We start from the raw sequence: 27,675 nt of genomic DNA, 5'->3' as shown, positions 1-27,675 counted from the left end.
TGGCCCCCACGTGCTTGTACGCATGCCTGACAACGTCGGGGCATGCTCCTAATGAGACTACGGATGGTGTCCTGGGGATCTCCTCCCAGATCTGGACCAGGGCATCCATGAGCTCCTGGACAGTCTGAGGAGCAACCTGGCGGCGCCGGATGGACCTATGCCTCCCCAGACCATCACTGACCCACCACCAAACCGGTCATGCTGAATGATGTTGCAGGCAGCATAACGTTCTCCACGCCATCTCCAGACCCTTTCACGTCTGTCGCATGTGCTCAGGTTGAACTTGCTCTCATCAGGGAAGAGCACAGGGCACCAGTGGTGTAGTTGCCAATTCTGGTGGTCGATGGCAAATGCCAATCGAGCTCTACGGTGCTGGGCAGTGAGCACAGGGCCCACTACAGGACGTCAGGCCCTCAGGCCACCCTCATGGAGCCTGTTTCTGATTGTTTGGTCAGAAACATTCACACCAGTGGCCTGCTGGAGGTCATTTTGTAGGGCTCTGGCAGTGCTCATCCTGTTCCTCCTTGCACAAAGGAGCAGATACCGATCCTGCTGAGGGTTGAAGGACCTTCTACGGCCCTGTCCAGCTCTCCTGGAGTAACTAACTAAATTATGTGGCATCATTTTGTTACTAATACATCACCCACTTATTATCAGGAAAGATATTCAAGATCATTTTTCCCCCAGTTTAGATCTGATGTGTTTTCCAAGTGTTCCTTTAATTTTTGTGAGCAGTGTATATTAAATATATATATAATAATACAAATACTAATTACTACTCATTTTCAGTATAATTTTGACTGGTCATGTTGGACTACATTTGTTTACAGTACGGTTACTTTATGTGGAAATGATAAGAATTTTACATGAATCAATATTATACATGAACAATTATTTCATTATAAAATACATTTAATATCTATATGGATGGATATGGATATGGATGTATATGTAAATAAATTATTTTAATTACATTCATTTTGTTTTATCTAAAAAAAATATATATATATATATAAGTATTAATATATATTATAATATAATATATATGTGGATAGTTAATACAATATAGAGATTATTATAATAGATATAATACATATACTGTATAATAAAAATAAATGTATCTATTATATTAATACAAATATTAGTTATAATACCATATTAAAAATTATCATATATAATATATACAAATACTAGTGTATGATAGAGCTAATGTCTTCAATAATTATTATATATATAATCATGTATATATTTTATGTGGAAATGATAATTTTACATGCCACTAAACTGTGTAATACTGTTATCATATAGTTATTTGTTATTATACGAATCATTATTTAATTCTATATTTTGTTTGATGTTTATTTTTGTACATAATTCATTTTTTTCATCTAAATAAAAAACACGTATTATATAACACATATTACATATACTGTAATGTTATAGAATATATTAAAACATTAATTTGACTTTAAAAATGATATATCATTCATATTAAATTAAAAATAAATGTAGCTAATTATTCATATATAATTTATTCTATGAATAAAATGCATTTATAAATAAAATAATTGAATTCTAATGATTGTAAACTGCATGACAAACGTGTTGAGTCATGTGCAACATGCAGTGAATACAGATTTTGCACCGTGAATAAATATACTGTACAGTATATTGTCCTCGTGAAGCGCACACATCATTGCAACCAATGAAGGTACACTACACCGTGTATTTGCCTTTCATGCATCACATGGTGGCATTGCTCACCTGAGAAGGTGAAACATTGTGACTCTCGAGTGACTGCGGGCCGCGTGGGCGTGGGCGAGGTGGAAGAAGTCAAACAGGTTGGACCAAACTCCTCCGTGGCTCACAAGAAGCGGATGTCAGACGACAGGAAGTGAGTGAATTCCCCCGCGTCGTACTTTGCAATACTCCAGCCTCGGATCAAACTACATGTCAACCGGGACGCGTGGCAGCAGGTTTTGAGGGCCAACAAGACACGACATGACCCCGGCATTCCTTCAGGGTGAACACGGGACTTGGAGGAGCGGACACGAACAAGGAGAACGTGACATCCCAATGAAGTGTTTAACGTGCTCTTTAGACAAGAAAAGGATTTACATTGGAGCTTTTTAGCACGGGGGAGGGGGGCCCGGCCAGGCGGCGATGCTTGGGCCACTTTGGCCAACAGGACTGCTGCTCAGCTTCTTCACTATCTGCACCACTTTGGGTAAGAAGTCCCCCTTCAGGGGGACCATGCGTGACATCACCGGATACCTCCACCAGGGAGGTTTTGCTTTCATCAGCATACGTTCTGTCTGTGGGTTTTTATACATGTTGGCAAGTTTACAACTCTATGCTAGTAAAACGGCTCTTTTTCCTCCTAATATTACAAGTTTATTCTTGCAAATACATGACGTCCTTCTCTTTTGTTTTCATTAAATTACAGCTGTTTTTTTTTATTTCTGCTATTGTTTTTTCAATTTATTTCCCAACTATTTAAACTTCCTTGTTATACATTTTATTTTTATGTATTTGTTCCCGTAATATAATTTTTCCCCAATCTAATTTTCCCAAAATTTCAACTTTGTTTTATTTCTTATGACAACTTACAAAAATAACTTTTTTCTTTAAGATTTCAACTGTATGCTAGTAAAATGTATTTTTCCTTCTAATATTTAATTTAATATTATCTAATATTAAGTTTATTCTTGTAAATTTATGACGTCTTTCTCTTAATATTTTGACTTTATCCTTGTAAAACTACAGCTGTTTTTTTCAACGGGCAATGGTCTTAATTATGACTTTACTGCCATATTATTATACTCCAACTTTTCCTCTAACCAAATGTTCCAAAAATTACAATTTTATTTGTCGTTTGTGATTATATTAGGAGTACAAAAAAAAAATCTTTTAATATTTCAACTTTATGCTACTAAAATGTTTTCTTCATATTACAATGTTGTACTCGTAAAATTGCAACTTTTTTCCAAAATACTGACGATTTTTCCATTTTAGTTATTTCGCTTTATTATTGCAAAATTACGACTTTTCCCCTCATGAGAATACAACTTTATTGTCATGTTCAGCCATAGGCCGCAGAGGTGGATCCCAAAATGCAGAGGCGAGGCAATCAGGGTTACAAAACTTGTTACATAAAGTGTCCACAAAGTGGAAAAACACAAAAACGACAAAAGAAAAACAAAGTACAAAGAAAAATACACTCGGACATAGTCGCAGGGAAAATATAACTCGCAAAAAGGACGCTGCTAAGCACGGAAACAAAGCAGGAAAAAATACAAAAATATGAACTGGAACTGCTGCTGCCGGCAAAAAACTAGCAGAAACTGCAAACTCGAAACTGTGCCTTAAACTGGGCAGGAATGATACGCCAAGTAACCCCGGCTGGAAGAAGCCAAGCAGGGAACTACGCAGGTACTCACAGAACTACAGGCAAGGAATTGGCCAGGAAGCAGAACACACTGAGTAACAAGAGGTTCTGGAGGACGTCTGGTAACAATCTGGCACCGAATGCAGGTCAGACAGCAGCTTAAGAAGGAAGGTCATTGGACACAGGTGTGCTCATTTGGTCCTCGCGGACGGATCAGAGGTGTGCTGCAACACATGGCCGACAGAGGGCAGCAGAGCAGCACACAGAACATGACATTGATTCTCTTCATATTTGGACTTTAGTTTCAGAAAAGTAAAGCTGTTTTTATTTATTATTATTTTATTTCTGCTATTGTTTTTTTTAAACTATATATAACTTCGTTATAAATTTTTATTTAGGATTTATTCCCGTAATATTTGAATTTTTTTCCACAACCTAATTTTCCAAAAAAATCAACTTTGTTATGTTTGTTTCTCATAATATTACAACTTAAAAAAAAACGGCATTTTTCTTTAAGATTTCAGCTTTATGCTCCTAAAATGACATTATTTTCTCCCATAATATTACGAGTTTATTCTCTTACAATGGCGACTGTTTTTCTCGTTAGAGTGCAACATTTTTCTCTAAATATTTTTGGACTTTATTCTTGTCCATTTTTGCTGCTGTTGTTGTTTTTTAGTTTTCGTCTTAAATTCTATTTTTAGAACGTACACACCTGTCCTAATGAATTAGTCTGACGAGTCATGACGAGTGTCTAAAAAGCAGACAAAAGGAAGGGCCAAGCAATGTAAAGTTGCTGGGAAAAGTAAGCTAATGTCTTTTCACAAACACCACCATTAGCAACTTTAGCGCAGCTATGTGAGCTTCAGCGCTAACGTGGCATTTTAACACGCAAGGCATTTGCTGAGGGATAAATAAATGTTAAATGTTAAGATAGCTAGCTAGCTAGCTATCAAAAGCTGACCCTGTTGCTGTCGTCCCGTGACGCCGCAGACGCCGAGTGTGTGCTGGGCGTGGTCGGCCAGCCTCTCTCCCTGCCTTGCTTCTACCCCGACGCCGTGACCTTTGACAGCGCCTCCGTGGAGTGGTGGAGGAATGACGAGGTGGTGCTCAGGTCCACGTGGATAGGAGAGGGGCACGAGGAGTACGAGGTCCGCGACAGTGTGACCATGTCAGCGGACGCTCGCACGACGGGGAACTTCAACCTGGAGCTGTCTATGGTGGACCCCCAGGAGGACAACACGTCATACAGTCTCCTCTTCACCTCTCCGGGGAGTCCCAGCGTGCAGGTGTGCACGCTGTGTCTCAGGGTCGCAGGTCAGTGTCCACGGAACACAAAATTGCAATTCCTTTAGCAAGTGTGTCTATTAGTGCTTTACAAAATAATTCTGTAATTTATGTCTTTAAAAAATGAAATATAAAAAATATGCAATTGTAAAAAGAATTAAATAAAATATAATAATAGAAAATATGATTTCTTTACATTTTTAGGATTTTATTGACATATTTTAGCTCAGATTCTGACCGGGAACATCAGCGGCACAAATATATTTTTCAACTGAAAATGTACTATATATTTGTATATTTGTTAATAAATCAAGTCATTTAGTTTAGTTCTTAAATATATATTTGCATTATTTATCTAGAATGAACTGTCTTATCATTAAATGTTCTAATTAATTTAAAATACAAACCGCATATATACATATATATATATATATATATATATACTGTACAGTATAGTGTTTGTAAATCAAATAATTTTGTTTTTTGTGTTTATTTCTTATCGTTTTAATTAGACATTGTTGAAATAAAATATATATTTATGTATGTATCTATTTATTTACAAATCAAGTTATTTCGCATTTAATACATATATAATTTATCTATTAAAAGATAAAAGGAGACATTATTTCAATTGAAAATCTAAAATACATTTAACAATTTCAATTAGAATATAATAATCATACAAATATATCATAATTAATAATAGTATATACAGGTTGAGATGGTATTTCCTGCTGGACATTTTGCCTGTCGCACCTCCTCCAGTGCACTTTGGGTCAGATGCAGGGTCGTCAGCTGGTGCCACCTTTCACTGATGTTTCGCCCCCTAGCCAGTACATCTCCAGGTGGGGGGGGCAAGTGGCATCTTGGGACGTCTCCCTACCACTCCCTGCATCTGACCCGATGGGGTGTCTGACCCCATCTACTATCTTTCCTCCTTAACCACAACCAGTAGCTTGCTTTTTCTGCCCTATGCTAGCTCCTTGGTTGCTCGCTGTAGTCTTGCCCCTGTTGTTCCAAGAGCGCGGAGAAGCTGGATCGCTGACCTGCCAACGAAGCCCCTGCACCCGACCTCCACTGGGTGGATGGATGCTGCCCACCCTGCCTCTTTGCACTCTGCTGCCAGCTCGGTGTACTTGAGCCGCTTGGTCTCGTGTGCAGATGGTATTCCCTCTTCCCACGGTTAACTCAATGATGAGGACCCGCTTGGCAGCTGTGGACCACATCACCATGTCTGGTCTTTGGGTTGATTGCACAATCTCGCTTGGGAAGATGAGCTGCCTGTCCAGGTCGACATGCATCTCCCACGCCTTCCCAGGGGTTAGCAATGATCTTGCCTGACTGCCCTGAGGCTTTTGCTGGGTCTGCCCTGGTCGTACGAAGGAGATGCTAGTCGTTTGGCTGCCTGCTGTTGAGTTAGCAGCTCTTCTTCTCGTCTCCAGGTGCTCTGCCAGCTTCGTAAGCACTTGATTGTGCCGCCATCTGAGACGTCCTTGTGACAGTGCCACCTTGCATGATGCCAGGATGTGTTGGAGGCCTGCTTTGTCACTTTCACACAGCGGGCACCTGTCCTCACTCCCAAAGCATGTGGAGAGGTTCTGAGGGCACGGGAGGGTGTCGTACGCTGCCCTGACCATGAAGCTGAGCCGTGCCTGTGGGGCTTGCCCGATGTCTTGCCAGGTTATGACCCTGTGGATGGTGTCCTCCCACCTGGTCCATGCCCCTTGCGTGCCCTGCCTTCCAAAGAGTCCTGCGTTGGAGAAGCAGCGAGGGAGACCCAACCACTTCCTTATGTACAGTAGGTGTTTGCAGTGCTGTCGAGCCTGCTGACCGTGGTGGATGGAATCTCGCAGACTTTAAGTGGCCACATCCCACGCTGGAATAGTGTGAACTGGTAGCACCACAGTTTGAACTTCCCGGGGAGATGGCTGCTATCAATCCTGGCCAGGCCGTACCCGGCTGCTGTTGTACCCACTTGCCCAGCTGCCTGACAGAGAGGTCAGCAGTGTATTCTCTTCCGAGGCTTCTAATAGGCTGCTCTGACAACAGGGGTATCCTCTCCCCACCCTACCATGAACACCGTCCTATCGGTCCTTACTCCTCTCCTGATTGACAGGCTCCGGGACTTGGCTGTCTTTCTCTTCAGTCTTGCCCACTGCGTAAGCTCATCCAGGCGGGTAACAATTATATTCATTATTGGCATTTTATGAGACATTCAATTGAAATGATGGTAAGTATTTACTTTGATTTATTCATTTATGTCATGAATACGTGTGCCTGGACTTTGTGGCTGAAAAAAAAGTTGGAGTGAGAGCTCCCTGTTCTCCCTGCAGCTCCTTTCAGCCCGCCCGTGCTGCACTGGGAGGCTCCAGGGGAGGAGGACGACGAGAGCGTCTTCTTGTGCCACTCTGCCGGCGGTTTCCCGGAGCCCGCCGTGCACTGGCTGGTGGACGGCGGCGCCCCGGTGGCCCCCGGCGGCTCCGTGAGGACCCTGGTGGGGCTGCTGCCCGGCTCCCGTCTCTACAACGTCACCAGCTACTTGACCATCAACATTTCGGACGCCAACGTCTCGTGCATCATCGAGAACCCGCCCATGAATGAAACCTTGACCTCCACCACCCGTGAGTGAGATCTCACCTGGTGGGCGGGGCTGAGGCGGTCACGTGTGTCGACTATAACGCTTGCCTGCTTGTGATGCGCAGACGCCGTGTGGAGCGGCCCGGTGGTGAGTCGAGCCACGGAGGCAATGTGGATGTTTAGCACCGCCCTCTGCGTGGTGGTGGGCATCATGGTGGCGGTGGGCCTGGGCTACCAGATCCACCTGGACCGGCTGAGTAAGAAGAAGAAGATGGAACACCTCAGAAGGAGCAGCAGAGGTACGCGCTATCATTCTTAGCGATGTTTAAGCTCATACAAATAGTCTGTTCCAGGGTCAAACTGCAGCCATTCATTCAATGATTCACTTTCACTCAACTGTCAGAAGACGTCAACCACGCTAAACATCTCCCGTTCTTAACCCTCTTAAATCTCTCCATGGCTGATGACGTTTTTGATGAGGTTTTGTGTGACTTGAGGACTTTTTTTTTCCACACAGAAAGCTTTGGTTTGGTTCACTCCTGAATTTTGTTTCAGGAATTTTTTTTGAATTCATGTTTTTTATTTCTTGATTTTATATATCTATACTGTGTGTGTGTGTGTATACAGTGTATATGTATACAGTATGTGTGTGTGTGTATATATATATATATATATATATATATATATATATATACACACACACACACACATATACTGTATATATATACACACATATACTGTATATATATATATATATATACTGTATACACACATACTGTATATATACACACACATATACTGTATATATACTGTACATACACATATACTGTATATACACACACATATACTGTATATATACTGTACATACACATATACTGTATATACACACACATATACTGTATATACACACACATATACTGTATATACACACACATATACTTTATATATACACACATATACTGTATATACACACACATACACATATAAATACCATACCCTTGCTAATTCTTGTGATTTTTCCATTTCGTAGTGAAAAGCATGCATTTTTGCATGCAAGTTTGTGAATCGGTTGCGGGTGAATTACAACTGAAATCATGTCAACATACAAAATTCAAGGAAATCTTCATTTCAGGGGTATTTTATTGATGGATTCCCAAAAAATGCCATGTTCAAAATGATTCATACCCTCGTCCATTGTCTTCCTTCAATAGTCAACAGCGTAGCCTTTGTTCTTTATCTCTGCTTCGAGACGCTTCCTGCGTGTCTCCTGTGGGATGTTGGCCATTCTTCCTCGGCAAAAGCCTCAAGATGGGTCAGTTGGTCGGTTTCCGAGCCATCACTCTGGTCTTCAAGTGATGCCACGAGTTTTTGATGGGATTTAGGTCAGGACTTTGACGTGGCCATTCCAGGACGTTGACATCATTGTCCTTGAACCATTTCTTCACTACCTTGGCGGTGTGTTTAGGGTCCTTGTCTTGCTGGTACTTCCAGTTGTGGAGTTTCTCAGCAGATTGCTTCACATTTCAAGGATCCTGATGTATTCCTCCTCTTTCATGATTCCTTGGAGCTTGACGAGATTCCCTGTGTCACTGGAGGATATGATGTTTCCACCACCGCACTTGACCTTGGGTACAGTGTTCTTTGGCCTGTAGGCTTCTCCTTTCTTCCTCCACACATATTGAGCATCCATATGGCCAAATAACCCCAACTTTGTCTCATCAGACCACAGATTAGTTGACCAGCTGGGATCTTGCTCCAGATGACGTCTAGAACAGGTCAGGCGAGCTTCCAGATGTTTTTTCTTGAGCAGTGGCGTCTTCCAAGGTCTACGTCCATGGAGACCTCCTCGGTGCAGGACTTGCTCGATGGTGGACCGTGACACATTTGTCCCTCCCTGGTCTAGTGTTTTAATTAAAACACTGGGCCTTGGTTGTGGTCTGTGGGTTCTTGTTGACCTCTCGGCAGATTTTCCTGGCAAGTTTGGGTGACACCTTACGCTTCCTGCCACGCCCACTGCGGTTAGTAGCAGTGTTGAACCTCTTGTGCTTGTTGGTGATGCTCTGAACGCTTGCCTCAGGGACATCGTACTGCTTAAATGGCCTTGGAAGCCTTTCCTTCACTGTGGGCACATAAAGGAGCCTGACGCAGTTCCTCACTGAGCTCCTTCTTCTTGACTGTGATGGCCAGAACTTGAGAATGACCTGAACACTTTTCCCCTATTGATACTCTTCTGGAAAGAAGTCTTATTTAGTTTTTAGATCAGCGTTTAGCATTTGGTCAACAATATTAAGGTTTTTTGTTCCATTGTGACACCTTGAAGTAACTTCTGGAGAACATTTTTTAAAAATATTGTCAGGGGTATGAATCATTTTTAACACGGCATTTTTGGGGAATACATCAATAAAATATCAATGAAGTAAAGATCTGAATGAATGAAATATTCTTCTGAAATACTTTTGTCTTTACATAGTTTAATGTGCTGGCAACAAAATCACACAAAAATGATCCATGGAAATCAAATGTATGAACCCATGGAGGTCTGGGTTTGGAGTCACGCTCAACATTGAAGTAGAAAAACACACCAGCTGTTGTTTATTCCATCTGCTCATCAGATTGTGAGGTTGATTGTCAATCTGTGTTGCTTCCTAAGTGGACAGTTTCAATAACGGCACAGCACTTTTGACTGAATGTCAATTGAGTGTTCCCTTTTTATTCTTTAGCAGTGATGAGGTTTTAAGTAGAGCTACAATATGCAAAAACAAGAAGGGGGAGTGAAACAAAAAGCATTTTGTAAAAGTAATTTATTGAAAACAACAAACTGAAATAGGCTGTTTATCAGCTGATCAAAAGTTTAAGACCACAGGCTATAAAAGCCAAAATCTGCTCAAAATGTTCATTTTCTGTCAGGCATTCACACTGTCATGCACTCCTGATGGTAAAGCTAAGAAGCTTTCTCTTTTTGAACGTGGTTGGATTGTGGAGCTGCATAAGCAAGGCTTCTCCCAGCGTGCCATTGCTGCTGAGGTTGGGTGCAGTAAATTAGTCATTCTACATTTTTTAAAAGATCCTGAGCATTATGGAACAAAAAAGTCAAGTGGTAGAATACAAAACATCACACCTGCACTGAGCCGAAGGATCCAATTGGCTGTCCATCAAGACACAGGGTGGTCTTCCACCCAAATTAAGGCCCTTACTGGTGCCGACTGCAGCGCAATAACCATCAGACGGCATCTGCGGGAAAAGGGTTTAAAAAACAAAAAAGGAATTCAAAGACCTCATCTCCTTCAACGCCACAAAACTGCCTGTTTAGACTTTGCCAGGGGGCATCAAACATGGGACATTGAAAGGTGGAAAAAAGTTTTATTCTCTGATGAGAAAAAATGTAACCTTGACGGTCCAGATGGCTTCCAAGGTTACTGGCATGACAAGGAGATCCCACCTGAGATGTTTTCTACCCGGCACAGTGGAGGAGGGGTCCATCATGGTCTGGGGTGCTTTTTCATTCAGTGGAACACTGGAGCTTGAGGTGGTGCAGGGTCGTCAAACGGCGGCCGCTTACGTGCAGATGTTGCGGCGGGCATCCCTCATGACTGAGAGCCCTCGTCCGTGTGGTAACAGCTGGCTTTTTCAACAGGACAACGCTGCAGTTCACAATGCTGGCTTGACCAAGGACTTCTTCAGGGAGAATAACATCACTCTTTTGGACCATCCTGCATGTACCCCTCATTTCAATCCCATAGAGAACATTTGGGGATGGATGGCAAGGGAAGTTTATAAAAATGGCCATCAGTTCCAGACAGTTGATGCCCTTGGTGAAGCCATCTTCACCACTTGGAGCAATGTTCCCACTAGCCTCCTGGAAACACTCGCATCAAGCATGCCCAAACCCATTTTTGAAGTGATTAACAAGAACGGTGGAGCTACTCATTACTGAGTCCTACTGAGAACATTTTTTGTTCTGGTTTGGAGAGTTTTTGGTTATTTTTTGAGCGATGGTCCTAAAGTTTTGATCAACTGATAAACAGCCTATTTCAGTTTAATTGTTGTTTTCAATAAATTACTTTTTCAAAATGTTTTTTGTCTCACTCCCCCTTCTTATTTTTGCATATTGTAGCTCTCCTTAAAACCTCATTAAAATCCAAATGTGCAAAATGCAAATTCTAGCAATTTTTCAACAGGTCTTAAGATTTGGATCAGGAGTATATATATATATATATATTTATGTACATTTTGCAGTGTTGGATCTTAAGGAGGTTCTTAGTAGAGCTTCAAAATGCAACAAGAAGAAATGAGAGTGAGATAAAAAACGTGAGTAAGCAATTTATTGCAACCAAGCATTGAAGTGAAATAGGCTGTTCATCAGCGGATCAAAAGTTTAAGGGCACAGCCTTTAAAAGGCAAAATGTTGGATAGAATGTGATTTAGTGTCAGTATTCACACTGTCACACCTTCTCTCTTTGAAGGTGGTGGGATTGTCGAGCTGCATAAGCAAGGCCTCTCGCAGCGCGACATTGCTGCTGAGGTTGAACGCAGTAAGACAGTCATTTTAACGAGGGAAAGGCTTCTTGAGACGTCATCTGTACTTCTGTGAAGAAGGTGTCGGACGTTTCGCTCCTCATCTGAAGAGCTTCGTCAGCGAACTAATAAATGCTGGTAGCCTAGGCCTTAAATACAGTAAGAGTGGGCGGAATAGGTGTGCCAACACTCTCCTCCTATTGGTTCCTTACACTAAGACTGGGAGGAGTTGTGGTCTAATCCTCTCCTGCCATTAGCACCTCCGATAAAAGGGAAGTGTCGCTCCCTGAATTGGGTATGAACGACTCTGATACTGGCTCGTTAGCATCTATTGTTCTGGCTCGGCCCTGGCTTCACCTCATTTGCAAGACTAAGAGCTGTGGGTTTTGGTCTCAGTAACCTGCTGAACACAGGGTCCAAATTAAACATCAAACCACCATTCCGATTCAATGATGGGTTCTGTTGTTTGACAAAAATAGCTTCCTTTACTCCTCTTTCAAACCATCTGTTTTCTTTGGCCAAAATCTTTACCTGGCTGTCCTGAAAAGAGTGATTGGTAGCTTTAAGGTGTAGATGTACTGCTGATTGAGGACCACTAGAATTGTCCCTGCGATGTTGATAAAGCCTTTTTTGGAGCATTTGCTTAGTTTCCCCAATGTAGTGCTCTTTGCATTCCTCATCTTTACAGTGGATGGAATAGACCACATTGCTCTGTTTTTGGTTTGGAGCCTTGTCTTTAGGATGCACAAATTTTTGTCTCAGGGTATTTACTGGTTTAAAATAGGTTGGAATTTTGTGTTGCCATAAGATTCTCTGGAGTTTTTCGGAGACCCCCGCTACATAAGGGACTACCACTCCTTTCCTTTTTGCTTCTGTGGGCTTTTGGGTTTCTTTCCCTACTTTCTTCTTTTGACATTTGTTAAAAGCCCACCGCGGGTACCCACAGGTTGAGAGCGCTCTCTGGACATCTGACATCCTTTTTCCTTCCCTCAGCACTAGTTGGTATTTGTTCCGCTCTGTTGGAGGGTCCTAATAACCCCTAGTTTATGTTGTAGTGGATGGTTTGATTCAAAAAGCAGGTATTGGTCAGTGTGTGTGGCCTTTCTAAAGACCTCTGTAAGTAGCTGTCTGTCCTCTCCTATAATTACCTTGCAGTCTAAGAAGGCTAGTTGGTTCTCTTTAGTGTCCTCGCGAGTAAATTTGATATTGGTGTCCACCGCATTGATGTGATCTGTGAAAGACTGAATTTCCTGTTTTTTGATTATGACAAAGTGTCATCCACGTATCTAAACCAGTGCCTTGGTTTTGTCCCTGAGAAGGATGTGAGAGCCTGTTTCTCCATCTCTTCCATGTACAGAGTCATTCATACCCAACTACAGGGAGCTACACTTCCCTTTTATCGGAGGTGCTAATGGCAGGAGAGGATTAGACCACAACTCCTCCCAGTCTTAGTGTAAGGAACCAATAGGAGGAGGGTGTTGGCACACCAATTCCGCCCACTCTTCCTGTATTTAAGGCCTAGGCTACCAGCACTTATTAGTTCGCTGACGAAGCTCTTCGGATGAGGAGCGAAACGTCTGACACCTTCTTCACAGAAGTACAGATGACGTCTCAAGAAGCCTTTCCCTCGATGGACAACTCCTGTACGACTGAGAGCCTACACAGACAGTCATTTTAAACTTCTTTAAACATCCTGAGGTTTATGGAACAAAAAAGGCAAGTAGTAGACCCAAGATATTTACCAGAGGATGCCATTGGCTGTCCGTCAAGACACGGGACCATCCTCGGCCCAAATGAAGGTTGCCACTGGTGCCGAGTGCAGTCCAATAATCATGAGATGGCAGAGAAGGCTTTTAAGAGGAAAAAACATCCTCACAGGCCTCGTTTCCTTCAACACCACAAAATTGCACATTTGGAATTTGCAGGAGAGACATGGGACAATGAAAGGTGGAAGAAGGTTTTACTCTCTGATGATAAAAAAATGTAACCTTGACGGTCCTGATGACTTTCAATGTTACTAGCATGACAAGGAGATCCCACCTGAGATGTTGTCCACCGGCACAGAGGAGGGGGCGCCATCATGATCCTTCAGTGGAACAATGGAGCTTCAGGCTGTGCAAGGGAGTCACATGGCAGCTGGCTATGTGCAAATGTTGCAGAGGGCATCCCTCATGACTGAAGGCCCTCGTCTGTGTGGGAATGACTGGCTTTTTCAACAGGACAACACTGCACTTCACAATACCACCTGACAAAGGACTTCTTCCAGAGGAATAAGCTCACTCTTTTGGACCATCCTACGTGTTCCCCTGATCTAAATCCAACTGTGAACATTTGGGCATGGATGGCAAGGGACTTTTAAAAAAATGGACGTCAGTTCCAAACAGTGGATGCCCTCCGTGAAGCCAACATTCCCGCTAGCCTCCTGGAAACACTGGCATCAAGCATTCCCACCCATTTTTCAGCCGATTAAGAAGAATGTCACAACTACTCATTACCAACTCCTTTTTTCAATTTTTTATTTCTATTTTACGGGCTGGGGGTTCAAGTTTTTTGGAGCTAAGGTCTTATCAGCTCATAATAAGCTGATAAATTGCTTACTCAAATTGTATTTTGTCTCACTCCCATTTCTTCTTTTTGCATTTTGAAGCTCTACGTAGGACCTCCTTAAGATCCAAGATTTTTTTTTTTTGTATTTTGTTCATTTCCTGAATAAAAGTGGTTCAGGACCGTTCTTTGTGGTCAAACAAGTGTAAAAAGAAGTTAAGCAGTGTTAACAAATCAATAAACATAATAAAATATGTCAACTTTGGTACCAAATGACAAATTTGAACATGTTGAGGCTGCTCCTTATTTTGGAACGAGTCTTGCTAACAAAAAAAAGCACAAACACAAGGTCAGAATTTTGAGATAAGTCAGAGAGGTCGATGAAAATTTGATGCGATTGTGTGCAACTTTTTTTCTGCCAGCAAACTTTGGTTGCCTCTGAATTTGAAGTGGCCCCGGCACATTCTCCGTGGTCAAACAAGTGTGAAAAGGAGTTAATAAATACGCTGCACAGCATGAACCACTACTTTGTTTCCTTCAGAACACAACAGGACACGTCAGGAGACGGAGGAAACGGTGATGATGAGCATGCAGTCGTGGGAGACGAACGTTTAGACCGACGCAAATGCAGCTGCATGTTTGGAAGTTTAACACGCAGCAGGCCCGAGGCCAACCTCCCCACCCCCGCAACCCCGATTTACGACCTCATCCGAGGCTGTTTTCATGGGTGGAGGTTTGTTTGTGTGCAATTTCCTGTTTCAACCTATTGATTTTTGTTAAAGTATTTTCTCCCATTGTCAACATTTCCATACATACGTATCTTGTACAATGTAATGGCTGCAGCACTCCTCCTGTATATAAAATGTTAAACTAGGGGTGTCCCAAGTGCAGCATCAGGCACATTGTAAAAATAGGATTTTCCAGGAAAACTAAAAAAAAAAAAAAAGGAAAAATCAGCAAGAATAAAGTCAAAATGCTAAACAAAAAAAAAATTACTCTAATGAGAAAAAGTCGTAATTTTATAAGAATAAAAAAACTTTGTAAAAAGATAGAAAACAAGCAATAAAGCTGTCATTTTTGGAAAATTAGGTTGTGGAAAAAGTTAGAATGTTACGAGCACGAAGTCAAATATTATGGGAATAAAGTCATAATTACGGGAAGTTAAGAGAAATTAAGAGAGCTGAAATGATTTGGGGAAAAAAAGATATGGGAAAAAAAAAAGAACACATTTTTAGAAAAAGTCTCAATATATTTAAAGAAAAAAGTTTGATTCGTATGCAAAAAAATTTAGAATTTTAGAAGAAGAAAGATGTAATATGATGAGGAAAAATCTTTTGTCATTTTAGCAGCACAGAGTTGAAATATTAAAGAAAAAATTCCTTATTTTATAAAAGTCAGAATATTCTGAGAAACTACAAAACAAAATAAAGTATTTTTTGGAAAATTTGGTGCAATTTGCAAGAAAAAAATTGAAATAGTTGGAAAATAAATAATTTAAAAAACCCAGAAGCATAAATGAAAAAAACGCTTTCATTTTACCAGAACAGTCAAAATATTAACCAAAAAAAACATAAAGAGAAAAGAGAAAAAAGTTGCAGTTTTACAAGAATAAATTCGTTCTACTATGAGGAAAAATAATGTCTTTTTGGCGGAACACAGTTTAAATATTAAAGAAAAAAAAAGTTTATATTGTTATATTTTGAGAAACAAAACAAAATAAAGCTGTCATTTTTGGAAAATGAGGTTGGGGAAAAGTGATCATTTTATGAGATGAAAATTCACAGACTGTTTAATAAGAAAGTTGGAATATTTGGAACATATAAAAAAAAGGGGGGGGGGGAATGAAGTTGTAATCCTAATAGGTTTTTCCACCAATATGACAAAGCTGAGATGCAGCTTGTTCTTGAAATATATTTAACATGTTAGCATATCTACATGTGCTGCTTTACTAAATATCCAAGTGGCAAAGTTGCATTTTTCACTATGTGGCCCTCGCTGGTAAACATGTGGACACCCGGCCCTGTCCTGAACACTTTAAAAGGAGCTTTCCTGCATACACACGGTCAGAGGATGCCATGTCATGCCAGATTTGATCTGCATCTGATCCAGAATACTGAATAGTCATAAAAAAAGTCATATACAAAAATAACATTTCTTAAGTGCAATTCAAGAAGAAAGTTGAAATACTTGAAAAATGTAAAAAAAAAAAAAAAACCAGAAAAATGGGAAAAAAGAGAGCAAAGAGTAAAGTTGATAGTAATAATTCCAATTCATTCTATGTCAGTTTTTTTTCTTGAAATATATATGACTTGTTAACATACGTACGTGTTGCTTTACAAAATAGTGTCATCCTTTCATTTTTCACTATGTGGCCGTCGCTGGAAAAACATTTGGACAGCCCTGCTTTGGAGTGCTTTAAAAGGCTTTCTGAGGTTTAATAAAAGACGTCCACATGGAAAAAGTGGTCAAAGTTTATTCCACTTTGCTTCTTTCTATTACTGAATCCACAAATTATATTTACATGATATCATGAATGAAGTGATATCGCTTCATTCTTGGCGGTAGGCATCAGAAGCCACATGCCTGCTTCCAGTTAAAGGAGGCAAGATGAGGCGTGCACTTTCATCTCCGCGCATCCTGAGCAGACGTCACGGCGTAGAGGTCGTGGCGGCGCTGGGCAGTGATGGGGATCTGCTGTCGCACGTCAGCCAAGAACTGCAGGTCTGAGATCAGCGTATCAGTCTCCGCTTTGCTTTTTAAAAATAAATGTATATATTTTTGGGAGCGTCAACGTTGAATCTCACCGATATCTGCGTAGATGACGGCCTCCTCGGCGCCGGCCTTGGAGATAACTTCTCCCCTGAAAGCAGACGTTTGCGTGGTTGGACGTGTGTCGCATCACGCGGGCGCATGTGTCTAATATTCCGGTTTTCGTCTTGATTGGTGTGGACAGTGGATGAAACACGAGTTACGACACCTACAGGACGCAAGAGGAACAGCACGCTGGCTTCTCCAGGTGTTCCTTTCATGACCACCTGAAGGAAAAAGCACCTTCCTCTACCACCTCTGACCAGCCCACCGTTTCACAAAGGACATCTTCAGGGGGAAAAAAAAGACAGGCTTTGCTACACACCTTTAAAAAAGTTGAAAGGCTCGTATGAAAATTGGCCATTTCTTTTTCAATAAAGCCCTTGATGGCGAGGTGTGTAGAAGAGGAGCTTGGCATGTATGCCCACACTATTTACCACTATTTGGTCCCATTATAACCACATCTTTTTCAAACAACGGAACCCTGGCATATGAATAGGCAATACTTGGAAGCCACCAAAGCCCACCACTGTGTTGTGGGTATAAAAAAAAAAAAGCAGGCTTCACTACACGTCTAAAAAAAAAAAAAGTTTAAAAATGATAACTATGAAAATTTGCCAGCATTAACATTTAGATTTTTAAAAATTGATTGTGCCCCTCCATTGCGAGGCGTATGGAACAGGAGGTTTGCATGCATGCCCCCACTATTTGGTCCCATTATAACCACATCTTTTTGAAATACTGTAACTTGGACAGTATTATTATTATTATTTTAATCCATCAGTGATTTGATTTGTGGCAAGTTGTGAAGAAGAGACTATTTGCATACACTATTTACCCTCAGGACATGATAACCATCCATTTTTAAATCATGGAACCCTGACATATTATAATGCCTAACCATGAATAATGAATACCTGTAAGCCTACGATGCTCAATACTTGACGGAGGACAGAGTTGCTAAAAAAAAAAAGACAGGTTTCGCTACACATCTTAAAATAAATCTCTGCCAACTGTCGGGAGCTGAAAGTTTGACCATTTAGCTTTTCTTCAGCAAATATGCTAACCTAGCATGATGTTAGAGTGCCATGTTAGCATTCACATGCTGTAGCTATGCCAGCGTGACCGAACAGCTAACATTTGTGTCCTCCTGTCCCGCTCTTTAGAGTTACGTCGTTGTACGTGATAAATGGTGTCCATTATGTTGGATTATTATTATTATTATTATCATCATCATCATCATCAAGATGTGCTGGGTCTCACCAGGGGTTCACCACGCTGCTGTGACCCCAGGCCACGTAGGAGGCGCTCTCGTCTCTGGCGGGTGACGCCGTGGCCACGTACACCTGGTTGTCCAGCGCCCTGCGGAGGAAGCGACAGCGCTCCAACAAAACCTGCAGTCTGTCGGAGTTCTTAAAAACAACCAAAAACACACAATCACAGCCTCACCTGCCCCTCTGCAGGAGCTCCCAGTGGGCGGGGCCTGTGGTCATGTTGAAGGCTCCTGGGTAGACCAGCAGCTGACACCCTGAGGACCAAAGAAGACTCAACGTGTTCTCCAACATATCCAGCAGATGGCACTGCTTTGCTTTCTTTCATTAGTGTTAAATACTCCATAACCACCGAGGGCCACATACTGAAAAATGAAAGGATGGAAGGGATATTTGGATATTTTCTAACGCATGCTAAGAAGTTATATTGTGTATATTTCAAGAAAAAAGTGCCTCACAGCTTTGTCATATAGGTGGAAAAGCCTATTATTCATATCAACTTCGCTCTTTTCTCTTTTTTCCCCATTTTTGCTAGTGTTTTTTTTAATTTTCAGCTTAAATAGTTTTCGTAAATCATCTTTTCATGATATTATGACTTTATTCCCATAATATTATAACTTTTTCCTCCAACTTAATTCCCCAGAATTACACCTTCATTTTGTTTTGTACGACTTTTAAAAAAATAACTTTTTTTCTTTAATATTTCAACTCTATGCCACTAAAACGACATTGTTTTTCCTCACAGAGTTTATTCTGGTAAAATTGCAACTTTTTGTTGTTGTTAGAATACGACTTTTTTCTTTTAATATTTTGACTTTATTCTAATAAAATGTTTTTTCTATTTGTAACGTTTTTTGTTTTTTTCAGTTTCCCAACAATTTCAGCTTTCTTTTTAGCAATTTTATTCTCGGAATTATGACTTTATTCCCATAATGTTTTGACGTTATTCTTTTTCCCCGAAACCTTATTTTCCAAAAATGACAACTTTATTTGTTGTTTTGTTTCTTTCTCTTAATATGAAGACTTTAAAAAAATAACTTTTTTCTTTAATATTTCAACTTCATGCTACTAAAATGATGTCATTTTTCCTCATAATATTACACGGTTATTTTATTGCTAATAAGCCTTTTACTATCAACATCACTCTTTTTCACATTTTTAGTTTTTTTAATTTTCCAAATATCTCAACTTTCTTCTTAAATAATCTTGGTCAGTTTTCTTTTTATAATATTATGACTTTACACCCCATAATATTTGGACTTTATTCCCATCATGTTATGACTTTTTCCCCAACCTAATTTTCCAAAAATGACACCTAGATTTTCTTTTGTTTCTCATTGCGACTTTTAAGAAAAGAACAATTTTTCTTGAATATTTCAACTCAATTCACTATGTCACTATGCATTCTTTACTTGTGTATCTTGCTTGCTGCTGTAACAAGTGAATTTTCCCTGCTGTGGGATAAATAAAGTACTACTACTACTAACTCTGTGACAGTGTAAAATGACAGTTTATCCTAATATAAAGAGTTCATTCTCAACGTTTTTAAAACTAGTTTCTCCTAATATTTTGACTTTATTTTCGTAAAAATTCCAGCTGTTTTTTCCATGCCTGCTGTTCTTTTTTTTTTTAATTTTCCAACTATTTCAACTTCAATTCCTCCCATTTTTTTTCGTAATTATGACTTTATTTCCATAATATAGTATATATTTGTTCTTATTATATGTATTTAATTAACAAAGGAAAGAAAAAAGAAACAACCCCAACTCCACCCCAGTCCAGCTCCACAACACCCAAAGAGATAAAAATCCAGACAAAACAATCGAAAATCTCATAAAATTTGGACTTTATTCTTGCAGCAACTTTTTCCGCAACCTAATTTTCCAAAACTCCCAACTTTGTTTGTTTCTCATAATATTAGGACTTTTAAAAAAAGAATGACTTTTTGGTTTCATATTTCATCTCTATGTGACTAAAATTACGTTATTTTTCCTCCTAATATTTTGACGTCGTTTTTGTAAAACTGCAACTTTTTTTCTCATATTATTGTGATTTTATTCTTGTAAAAGTTTTCTTGTTATTTTACATTTTCTGAATGTCCCGCGGGCCAATTAAAAAGAACTAACCACATGCCTCACATGGCCCCACCCCTGCTCTATAGTCATTCTACATGACGACTGCCTTAAAGATGAAGTCCATGCTTTTTCTTTGGCTTTATGAATGATGGCAAATAGGAAACATTTTTAAAAACATGACGGTAACCGAAGAAACGTGTCACTGCCCTGGCTGCTCGGTACAACATGGCACAAAGTGAATGAACCGCAATCACAAAAGTGACCTTCTTGTCAATCAGTATGTGCGGCTCACACAAGCCAAGGTCTTTCATGATGAAGTCTGCCGAGCAACGAGGGATCAACACAAGCACGTGAAGTGAGCAGGAAAGAAGAATCCACACGTGAGCCACTCACCCTTCCTGCTGTAGAGCTGTGCCAGCTCGGCAAACCTCATGTCGTAACAGATCCCCACTCCCACCTTGCAGAAGGCTACATAGGTAAGCCAACACAGACGCCGTTAACAACACGGCAGGCCGGCAAACATCGGAAACAGCAGACGTGTTCGAAACGACACTCACGTGTGTCAAACACGGACAAGGTGCTGCCGGGGCTCAGCGTCTCCGACTCCTGGAAGCGGATCTTCTCTGGAATGTCGATGTCAAAGAGGTGGATCTTGAAGAGGGGACAAAAAAAAAAAAGAAAATAAAAAGAGGACTCCGTCTACGACTGAGTGTGACAAATGTGAAATGAGTGTGTTGTACCTTCCTGTGTTTGACAAGGAGCTTTCCATCAGGCCCAAACACAAGACAGCTGTTGTACAACTTGCCAGCATCCTCCTCAGGGATGGAGCCTGGACCACAAGCAGTAGCAGTCCGCTTTAGTGTTTCACTTTGTATTGCAACTTTTTAATCATCGTATAATATGTGTTTCCTGGCTTTTCAATTATTATTTGTTTAACTTGTATCATAATATTTCCTATTTACAATTTGATTTATTCATTGGTCCGATAAATTATTGTGCAACCCTAATGTAAATTTATATGAATATATATTAAAAACTATGTTGGTTTCCAAAAAAGAATTAATTAACACATGATTGCTGTTTCGTGGTTGACCTTTAGTCAATAATATGCATATTTAAGTAAATTGTACATATTTTTTTTCCAAAATTAAGCACTTTCAAGCATAAAAATGTCAAATGTAAATGAAGTAAAATACAAATAGAGTGTAAGCCATCAAGACCATCATACAAGGTGAGGATGTAGTATTCTACATTGGTCACTAGATGTCAGTAATTGCTCGGTGAGACGAGCACCAGACTTGATCGCCGGAACAACAGGCTTTTATTGCAGGTTAAATGATCTCACAACAGGCACAGTAATAACGACGTAAAAATAATCAACATCATAATCACAATCATAAAAATAAACACACATTACTGTTGCAGCTATAGCCCACAACAAAGCTAAAACTCAACTCTGAACCTCAGACGTCACTTCCTGTCAGCCACCGATTCTCCTCCGCTACACGATAAACTGTCTTAAAGTGCTTATTTTCTCTGATTATATACACAATACAAGAAATATGAATGTAAATGTGACTACCTCGCATAACGTAAACCTCCTTTTACGTAAATTCCACTGAACGTAAAGAATTTATGTAAAGTTTTTGCATCGTATTATGAAAGAACTTCCATATAACGTAAAGCGTCAAGTCGGTGCAAGTTCAGAAATTTGATTTGTTTAGCGCTTGGTGACACCTTCTGACGCTTCACGCTCTCATTGGCTGATTATAGGGGCATCGCCTCCGCTCTCATCTCATTGGCTGATTATCAGGGCACCGCCTACGCTCTTATCTCATTGGTTGACTTATCCAGTGCGTCCGTGTGTTTGTGTGAGAGACATGCTGCTCCCTTTAATTTCCTTTCCTCTTCGTAGTCGCCCTTAAACTAACTTAAACAATTAAGTTAAGTTACAAATTAAAAGTTTGCACACAGCATTATCGTGTAGTGCGTGTGTGTTTGTCTGTGAGACCAGCTGACTCTTACACTCTTTGAGTCGCGTTTCGACTCAGGCTAGTCCTCCTCCTCCTTCCTGCCTCCACTTGCGCTCCTGATCAAGACATCTCGTGAACGGTAGGATTGTTTTTGTTTTTCACTTTTATTCATTTACAGTAATCTTATTTATTACCTTATTTTATATTGGAATGTTACTCTACTATGTTTATGCTAACGTTTTCTTATATTTTCCCACCATATTTGGTGGACTTTGAAGATTTTGAAGTGCCAAAGGGGTGAGTTTGGGAAGATCTTGGAACGGATTAGGCTATTTACATGTATTTTACGCTTCGTATAACATAAAAACCCTATAACAGGGGTGTCAAACTCGATTTCATTGAGGGCCACATCGCAGTTATGGCTGCCTTCACTTGTAACTGTTAATATATAAGAATATAAATATAACCTCATGATATTATTACACAATTGCCCGTGCATTTGATTATTATATTTTTTACTAACAAAGTGATTAATAGCTTGCTTTGAATTGAGAAGTGAAGTGCAAATGTCAGGATGACTAGCAGACATTCAGGGATTTATTTTTGACAACAAAAAATGCTTGGAATATCTGATCAGATAATATTAAAGTTTAGAAAAACTCATCAAAATGAAAGAATAAATACATTTAAAAGGAAAAAGATTAAGTGCATTATTGACACACATTATTCCCAGGCTTTTGCGGGCCACATAAAATGATGTGGCGGGCCACATCTGGCCCCCGGGCCTTGAGTGTGACACCTGTGCCCTATATAAAGGTTCTCGGAACGGATTATTTACGTTGTAGGGGCGTCTACTGTATAAGGGTGCTATTCCATGTCTACACGCCTCCTTCTCCTGCTTCCTAAATTCACTTCCGGTCGGGTCTAGACCCGATTGACCGCAATAAACGAAGATTTACTCTTGTACTTGACATATAACTGTAGTACAAAAACAGAAGTATCAATTCGATAATTGATGTGAAGTGAGCTTTCAGCTTCTCACCTCCTACCAGATAGATGCTGTTGTCCTTGGCAGCCTGGGACAGAACCTCAGCGGACTCTCCTGGAATCCTCTCAGCGTAGGAAGCGAAGAATCCAGTTCCATAAGGTGAATTGAAGCATTCCTGCGAGGCATGATTCGGCTCCTTCAGGCACATGTTGTCCGTGTTTAGAAGATTGTTACTTTGATTGTTCCTCACCGGCAGAAGCACCACTTTGCTGCCTTGCCCCGCCGCCTCGTTGATGAGCTTCCTGGCCCGGTTCAGGTTGTCCGCCTTGACGCTGCTCACCTGCAGCTGGATGACGGCCAGGCGGAACTCTGCAAGAGACAAAAAGACGCCATTGATGTTTATTACTGTTTGTTGGAGGGAAGAACAGCGTAGAAGTTAAAAGTAGCAAGATGACAGTCGGCTACACATTTGTGTAAAACATACCTAAATAAGTTGTAAGAAAAACACCTACTGGACATTGCCTTTGTAAGTGCAGACATGTATGCGACTATTTTATCATGACTTGTATATACGCTAACCACAGAGTATCCCATACCGGATAGCTTCAAAAGAGCTCTTCAAAATAAAAGTTGGGAGCTCAATCCGCTTGGACTAGTTTCACTTTTTGACCATTATTACGGTCTCAAACCGTATTAAATACATAAAAATCCCCCAAAAATCTCTTTCATACATTGAGTGGTTACGTGTTTGCTTATGTAAAGAGAATTACCTTTAAACTGAAACGTGAAAGGAAGTCTCGTTCAAGGGGGGCGGGACTGTGTCCGCCAATCGCGTTTCTGTGCGAGATTTGGAGTTTCCTAATTGGTGACTTAAATCAATCGCCATTACTGTATAATTAGGGGTGTTCAAGTTGCCCCTGAGTCAGTTTGTGACTTTTTTATTGGCACATTCTGAAAATATAATTTAACAAACAACAACAAAAAAACCGTTAAAAAACAGCAGCAGCAAAAATGGAAAAATCAGCAGTACTTTTACAAGAATAAAGTCAAAATGTTAAGAGAAAAAAGTTGTAATCTAGCAAAAAAGAATTGTACATTAATAATGTAATATAAGAACATTTAATATTTAAAAAGTAATGTTTTAAAGTAATAATATGATGACAAAAAAACCAAAGTTATAATTTATGGAAAATTAGGTTGAGTATGGGAATAAAGTCAAAATATTATGGAATAAAGTCATAATTACAAGAAAATTTACAAGAAGAAAGATGAAATAGTTGGAAAATGTAAAAAAAAAAAAAAAATCCAGAAATGGGCAAAACAGCAGCAGCAAAAATTGAATATTCAGCAGTAATTTTACAAGAATAAAGTCAAAATATTAAGAAAAAAACGTTGTAATGTAATGAGAAAAAGTTGGAATTTTACAAGAACAACTTTATGAGGAAAAATAACGTCATTTCAGTAGCATAAAGCTGAAATATTAAAGACAAAAGACTTTTTTAAAGTCACAATATTTTGAGAAACAAATATGGAAGATTAGGTTTAAAAAAAAGTTATGTTATGGGAATAAAATAAAAATATTATGGGTATCAAGTAATATTATGAAAAGAAACTTTAAGAAGAAAGCTGAAATATTTGGAAAATTTAAAAAATAGCAAAAATTGGGAAAAAGAGCAAATTTCATACTAATAACATGCTTTTTCACCTATATCACAAAGCTGAGATGCAGTTGGGGTTTTTTTAATACAGTGGTGTGGAAAACCCCTTCTTGATTTCTTTTTTTTTTTTTGCACTTGTTGTTTCAGATCATCAAACAAATTTAAATATTAGTCAATGACAACACAACTGAACACAAAATGCAGTTTTTAAATGAAACTTATTAAGGGAGAAAAAAATGCAGAGCTACATGTCCCAGTGTTAAAGAGTGATTGCCCCCTAAACCTAATAACTGGTTGGGCCACCCTTAGCAGCAACAACTGCAATCAAGTGTTTGTGATAACTTGCAATGAGTCTCTTCCAGCGCTGTGGAGGAATTTTGGCCCACTCATCTTTGCAGAATTGTTGTCATTCAGCCACATTGGAGGGTTTTCCAGCATGAAGCGCCTTTTTAAGGTCATGCCACAGCATCTCAATAGGATTCAGGTCAGGACTTTGACTAGGACACTCCAAAGTCTTCATTTGTTTTTCTTCAGCCATTCAGAGGTGGACTTGCTGGTGTGTTTTGGATCATTGTTCTGCTGCAGAACCCAAGTTGGTTTCAGCTTGAGGTCACCAACAGATGTCCGGAAATTCTCCTTCAGGATTTTTTGGTAGACAGCAGAATTCACTGTTCCATTTATCACAGCAAGTCTTCCAGGTCCTGAAGCAGCAAAACAGCCCAGACCATCACACTACCACCACCATATTTTACTGTTTGTATGATGTTCTTTTTCTGAAATGTAGCGTTACCTTTATGCCAGATGTAATGGGACACACACCTTCCAAACAGTTCAACTTTTGTCTCGTCAGACCACAGAGTATTTTCCCAAAGGTCCTGGGGTCATCATGCTAAATGGTCTTTCACTTGTATAGAGCTTTTCCACCTCCAAGGAACTCAAAGCGCTTTGACAGTGTGAGCACATTTATCTACTGGTGACGCAGCATCAGGAGCAACTGGGGTTCAATATCTTGCCCAAGGTTACTTTGACATGATCATGGGAGGACGGAGGATTGAATCCCGCAACCTTCAAATTGGAAAACGACCACCCTACCACCTGAGCCATGCCACCCAAAATTGAGGCAAGCCTTGACGTTTTTTGTTCAGCAATGGTTTGGGTCTTGGAACTCTGCCATGGCTGTTTTGCCTAGTGTCTTTCTTATGGTGGAGTCATGAACACTGACATTAACTGAGGCAAGTGAGGCTTGCAGTTATTTGGATGTTGTTTTGGATGAGTCGTCACTGCGCTCTTTGGGTCATTTTGTTTGGCCGACCACTCCTGGAAGGTTCACCACTGTTCCATGTTTTAGCCAGAGGGCGTCTGGCTGAACAGCGGCTCACCACGCTTTTTCTATCCGCTTTGAGGCTCCAGGCAGCTCGGCCTGACTTTCTGCTTTGCCTCGGTGGGACTTTGCCATTTTTCCACCCTTTTTTCTCATTTCATCCAGGGACACAGCGGCTCTCCACAGACTTTACAGCGGCCCCTGGGCTCCAGGCAGCTCTGCATGAGGTTCTGCCTAGCTCCATTGACACTTTGCCATTTTTTCACTCTTTTTCTCATTTCATCCAGGGCAAAAGCGGCTCTCACAGACTTTAGAACCGCCCCTGGCCTCCAGGCAGCTCGGCCTGAATTCCTGCTTTGCCTCGGTGGGACTTTGTCATTTTTTCACCCTTTTTCTCATTTCATCCAGGGACACAGCGGCCCCTGGGCTCCAGGAAGCTCGGCATGAGGTTCTGCCTTGCTCCATTGACACTTTGCCATTTTTTCACCCTTTTTCTCATTTCATCCAGGGCAACAGCGGCTCTCACAGACTTTAGAACCGCCCCTGGCCTCCAGGCAGCTCGGCCTGGCTTTCTGCTTCACCTCGGTGGGACTTTGCCATTTTTCCACCCTTTTTCTCATTTCATCCAGGGAAACAGCGGCTCTCACAGACTTTAGAACTGCCCCTGGCCTCCAGGCAGCTCGGCCTGAATTCCTGCTTTGCCTCCGTCGGACTTTGTCATTTTTTTTCACCCTTTTTCTCATTTCATCCAGGGACACAGCGGCTCTCCACAGACTTTACAGCGGCCCCTGGGCTCCAGGAAGCTCGGCATGAGTTTCTGCCTTGCTCCCTTGACACTTTGCCATTTTTTCACCCTTTTTCTCATTTCATCCAGGGACACAGCGGCTCTCCACAGACATTACAGCGGCTCCTGGGCTCCAGGAAGCTCGGCATGAGCCACTGTGGTTCGCTGGAGTCCCAAAGCTTTAGAAATGGTTTTATAACCTTTTACACTTGAACTCCGGTGGGGGTCACTTTTACACACAGGGCTATGCAAGTTTTGATTTTTCTTCTCCCTTAATAAAAACTTTCATTTCAAAAATGCATTTCAGTTGTGTTGTCATTGACTAATATTTACATTTGTTTGATGATCTGAAACATTTAAGTGTGACAAACATGCACAGAAATAAGAAATCAGGAAAGGGCAAACACTTTTTCACGCCACTGTACTGTATATGTAACTTCTTAGAATATCTACGTGTGTTGCTTTACAAGATATCAAAGTGGCAAA

General features: G+C 40.5%; 2 protein-coding genes across 3 annotated transcripts; one reads left to right on the top strand and one right to left on the bottom strand.

Annotated features, from left to right (window-relative positions):
- Positions 1-1,853: 1,853 nt before the first annotated feature.
- On the top strand, positions 1,854-15,551 carry LOC129188341 (ICOS ligand-like). The gene is made up of 5 exons (XM_054788683.1): positions 1,854-2,227; positions 4,382-4,705; positions 7,009-7,296; positions 7,378-7,551; positions 14,853-15,551. Exons 1-5 carry the CDS (start codon positions 2,164-2,166, stop codon positions 14,924-14,926), a joined length of 924 nt encoding a protein of 307 aa, XP_054644658.1. The 5' UTR covers positions 1,854-2,163; the 3' UTR covers positions 14,927-15,551.
- On the bottom strand, positions 7,357-24,014 carry nit2 (nitrilase family, member 2). 2 transcript variants are annotated; one of them, XM_054788684.1, is made up of 10 exons: positions 23,939-24,014; positions 23,677-23,795; positions 23,481-23,601; positions 21,206-21,294; positions 21,023-21,116; positions 20,859-20,933; positions 18,569-18,647; positions 18,383-18,481; positions 17,116-17,171; positions 15,943-17,034 (listed from the first exon to the last, which is right to left on the bottom strand). In XM_054788684.1, exons 1-10 carry the CDS (start codon positions 23,964-23,966, stop codon positions 16,934-16,936), a joined length of 861 nt encoding a protein of 286 aa, XP_054644659.1. In that variant the 5' UTR covers positions 23,967-24,014; the 3' UTR covers positions 15,943-16,933. The 2 variants fall into 2 exon arrangements, with proteins under 2 accessions (XP_054644660.1, XP_054644659.1); XM_054788685.1 differs by lacking the exons at positions 15,943-17,034; positions 17,116-17,171 and adding an exon at positions 7,357-7,505.
- Positions 24,015-27,675: the final 3,661 nt, after the last annotated feature.

This window comes from Dunckerocampus dactyliophorus, chromosome 10 (genome assembly GCF_027744805.1).
Source record: "Dunckerocampus dactyliophorus isolate RoL2022-P2 chromosome 10, RoL_Ddac_1.1, whole genome shotgun sequence".
In the NCBI taxonomy this organism is placed as follows: Eukaryota; Metazoa; Chordata; class Actinopteri; order Syngnathiformes; family Syngnathidae; genus Dunckerocampus; species Dunckerocampus dactyliophorus.
This window is presented reverse-complemented; position numbering and strand designations above follow the sequence as displayed.

Coding starts and splice junctions, on each gene's coding strand:
- nit2 (XM_054788684.1), bottom strand. CDS start 23,966: ATGTCTGCACTTACAAAGGCAATGTCCA. Junction 21,295..23,480: donor CAGCATCTATCTGGTAGGAG/GTGAGAAGCTGA, acceptor CTTGTGGTCCAG/GCTCCATCCCTGAGGAGGAT. Junction 17,035..17,115: donor CGTCATCTACGCAGATATCG/GTGAGATTCAAC, acceptor CGCTGATCTCAG/ACCTGCAGTTCTTGGCTGAC.
- LOC129188341 (XM_054788683.1), top strand. CDS start 2,164: ATGCTTGGGCCACTTTGGCCAACAGGACTGCTGCTCAGCTTCTTCACT. Junction 2,228..4,381: donor CACTATCTGCACCACTTTGG/GTAAGAAGTCCC, acceptor GTGACGCCGCAG/ACGCCGAGTGTGTGCTGGGC. Junction 7,297..7,377: donor AACCTTGACCTCCACCACCC/GTGAGTGAGATC, acceptor TGTGATGCGCAG/ACGCCGTGTGGAGCGGCCCG.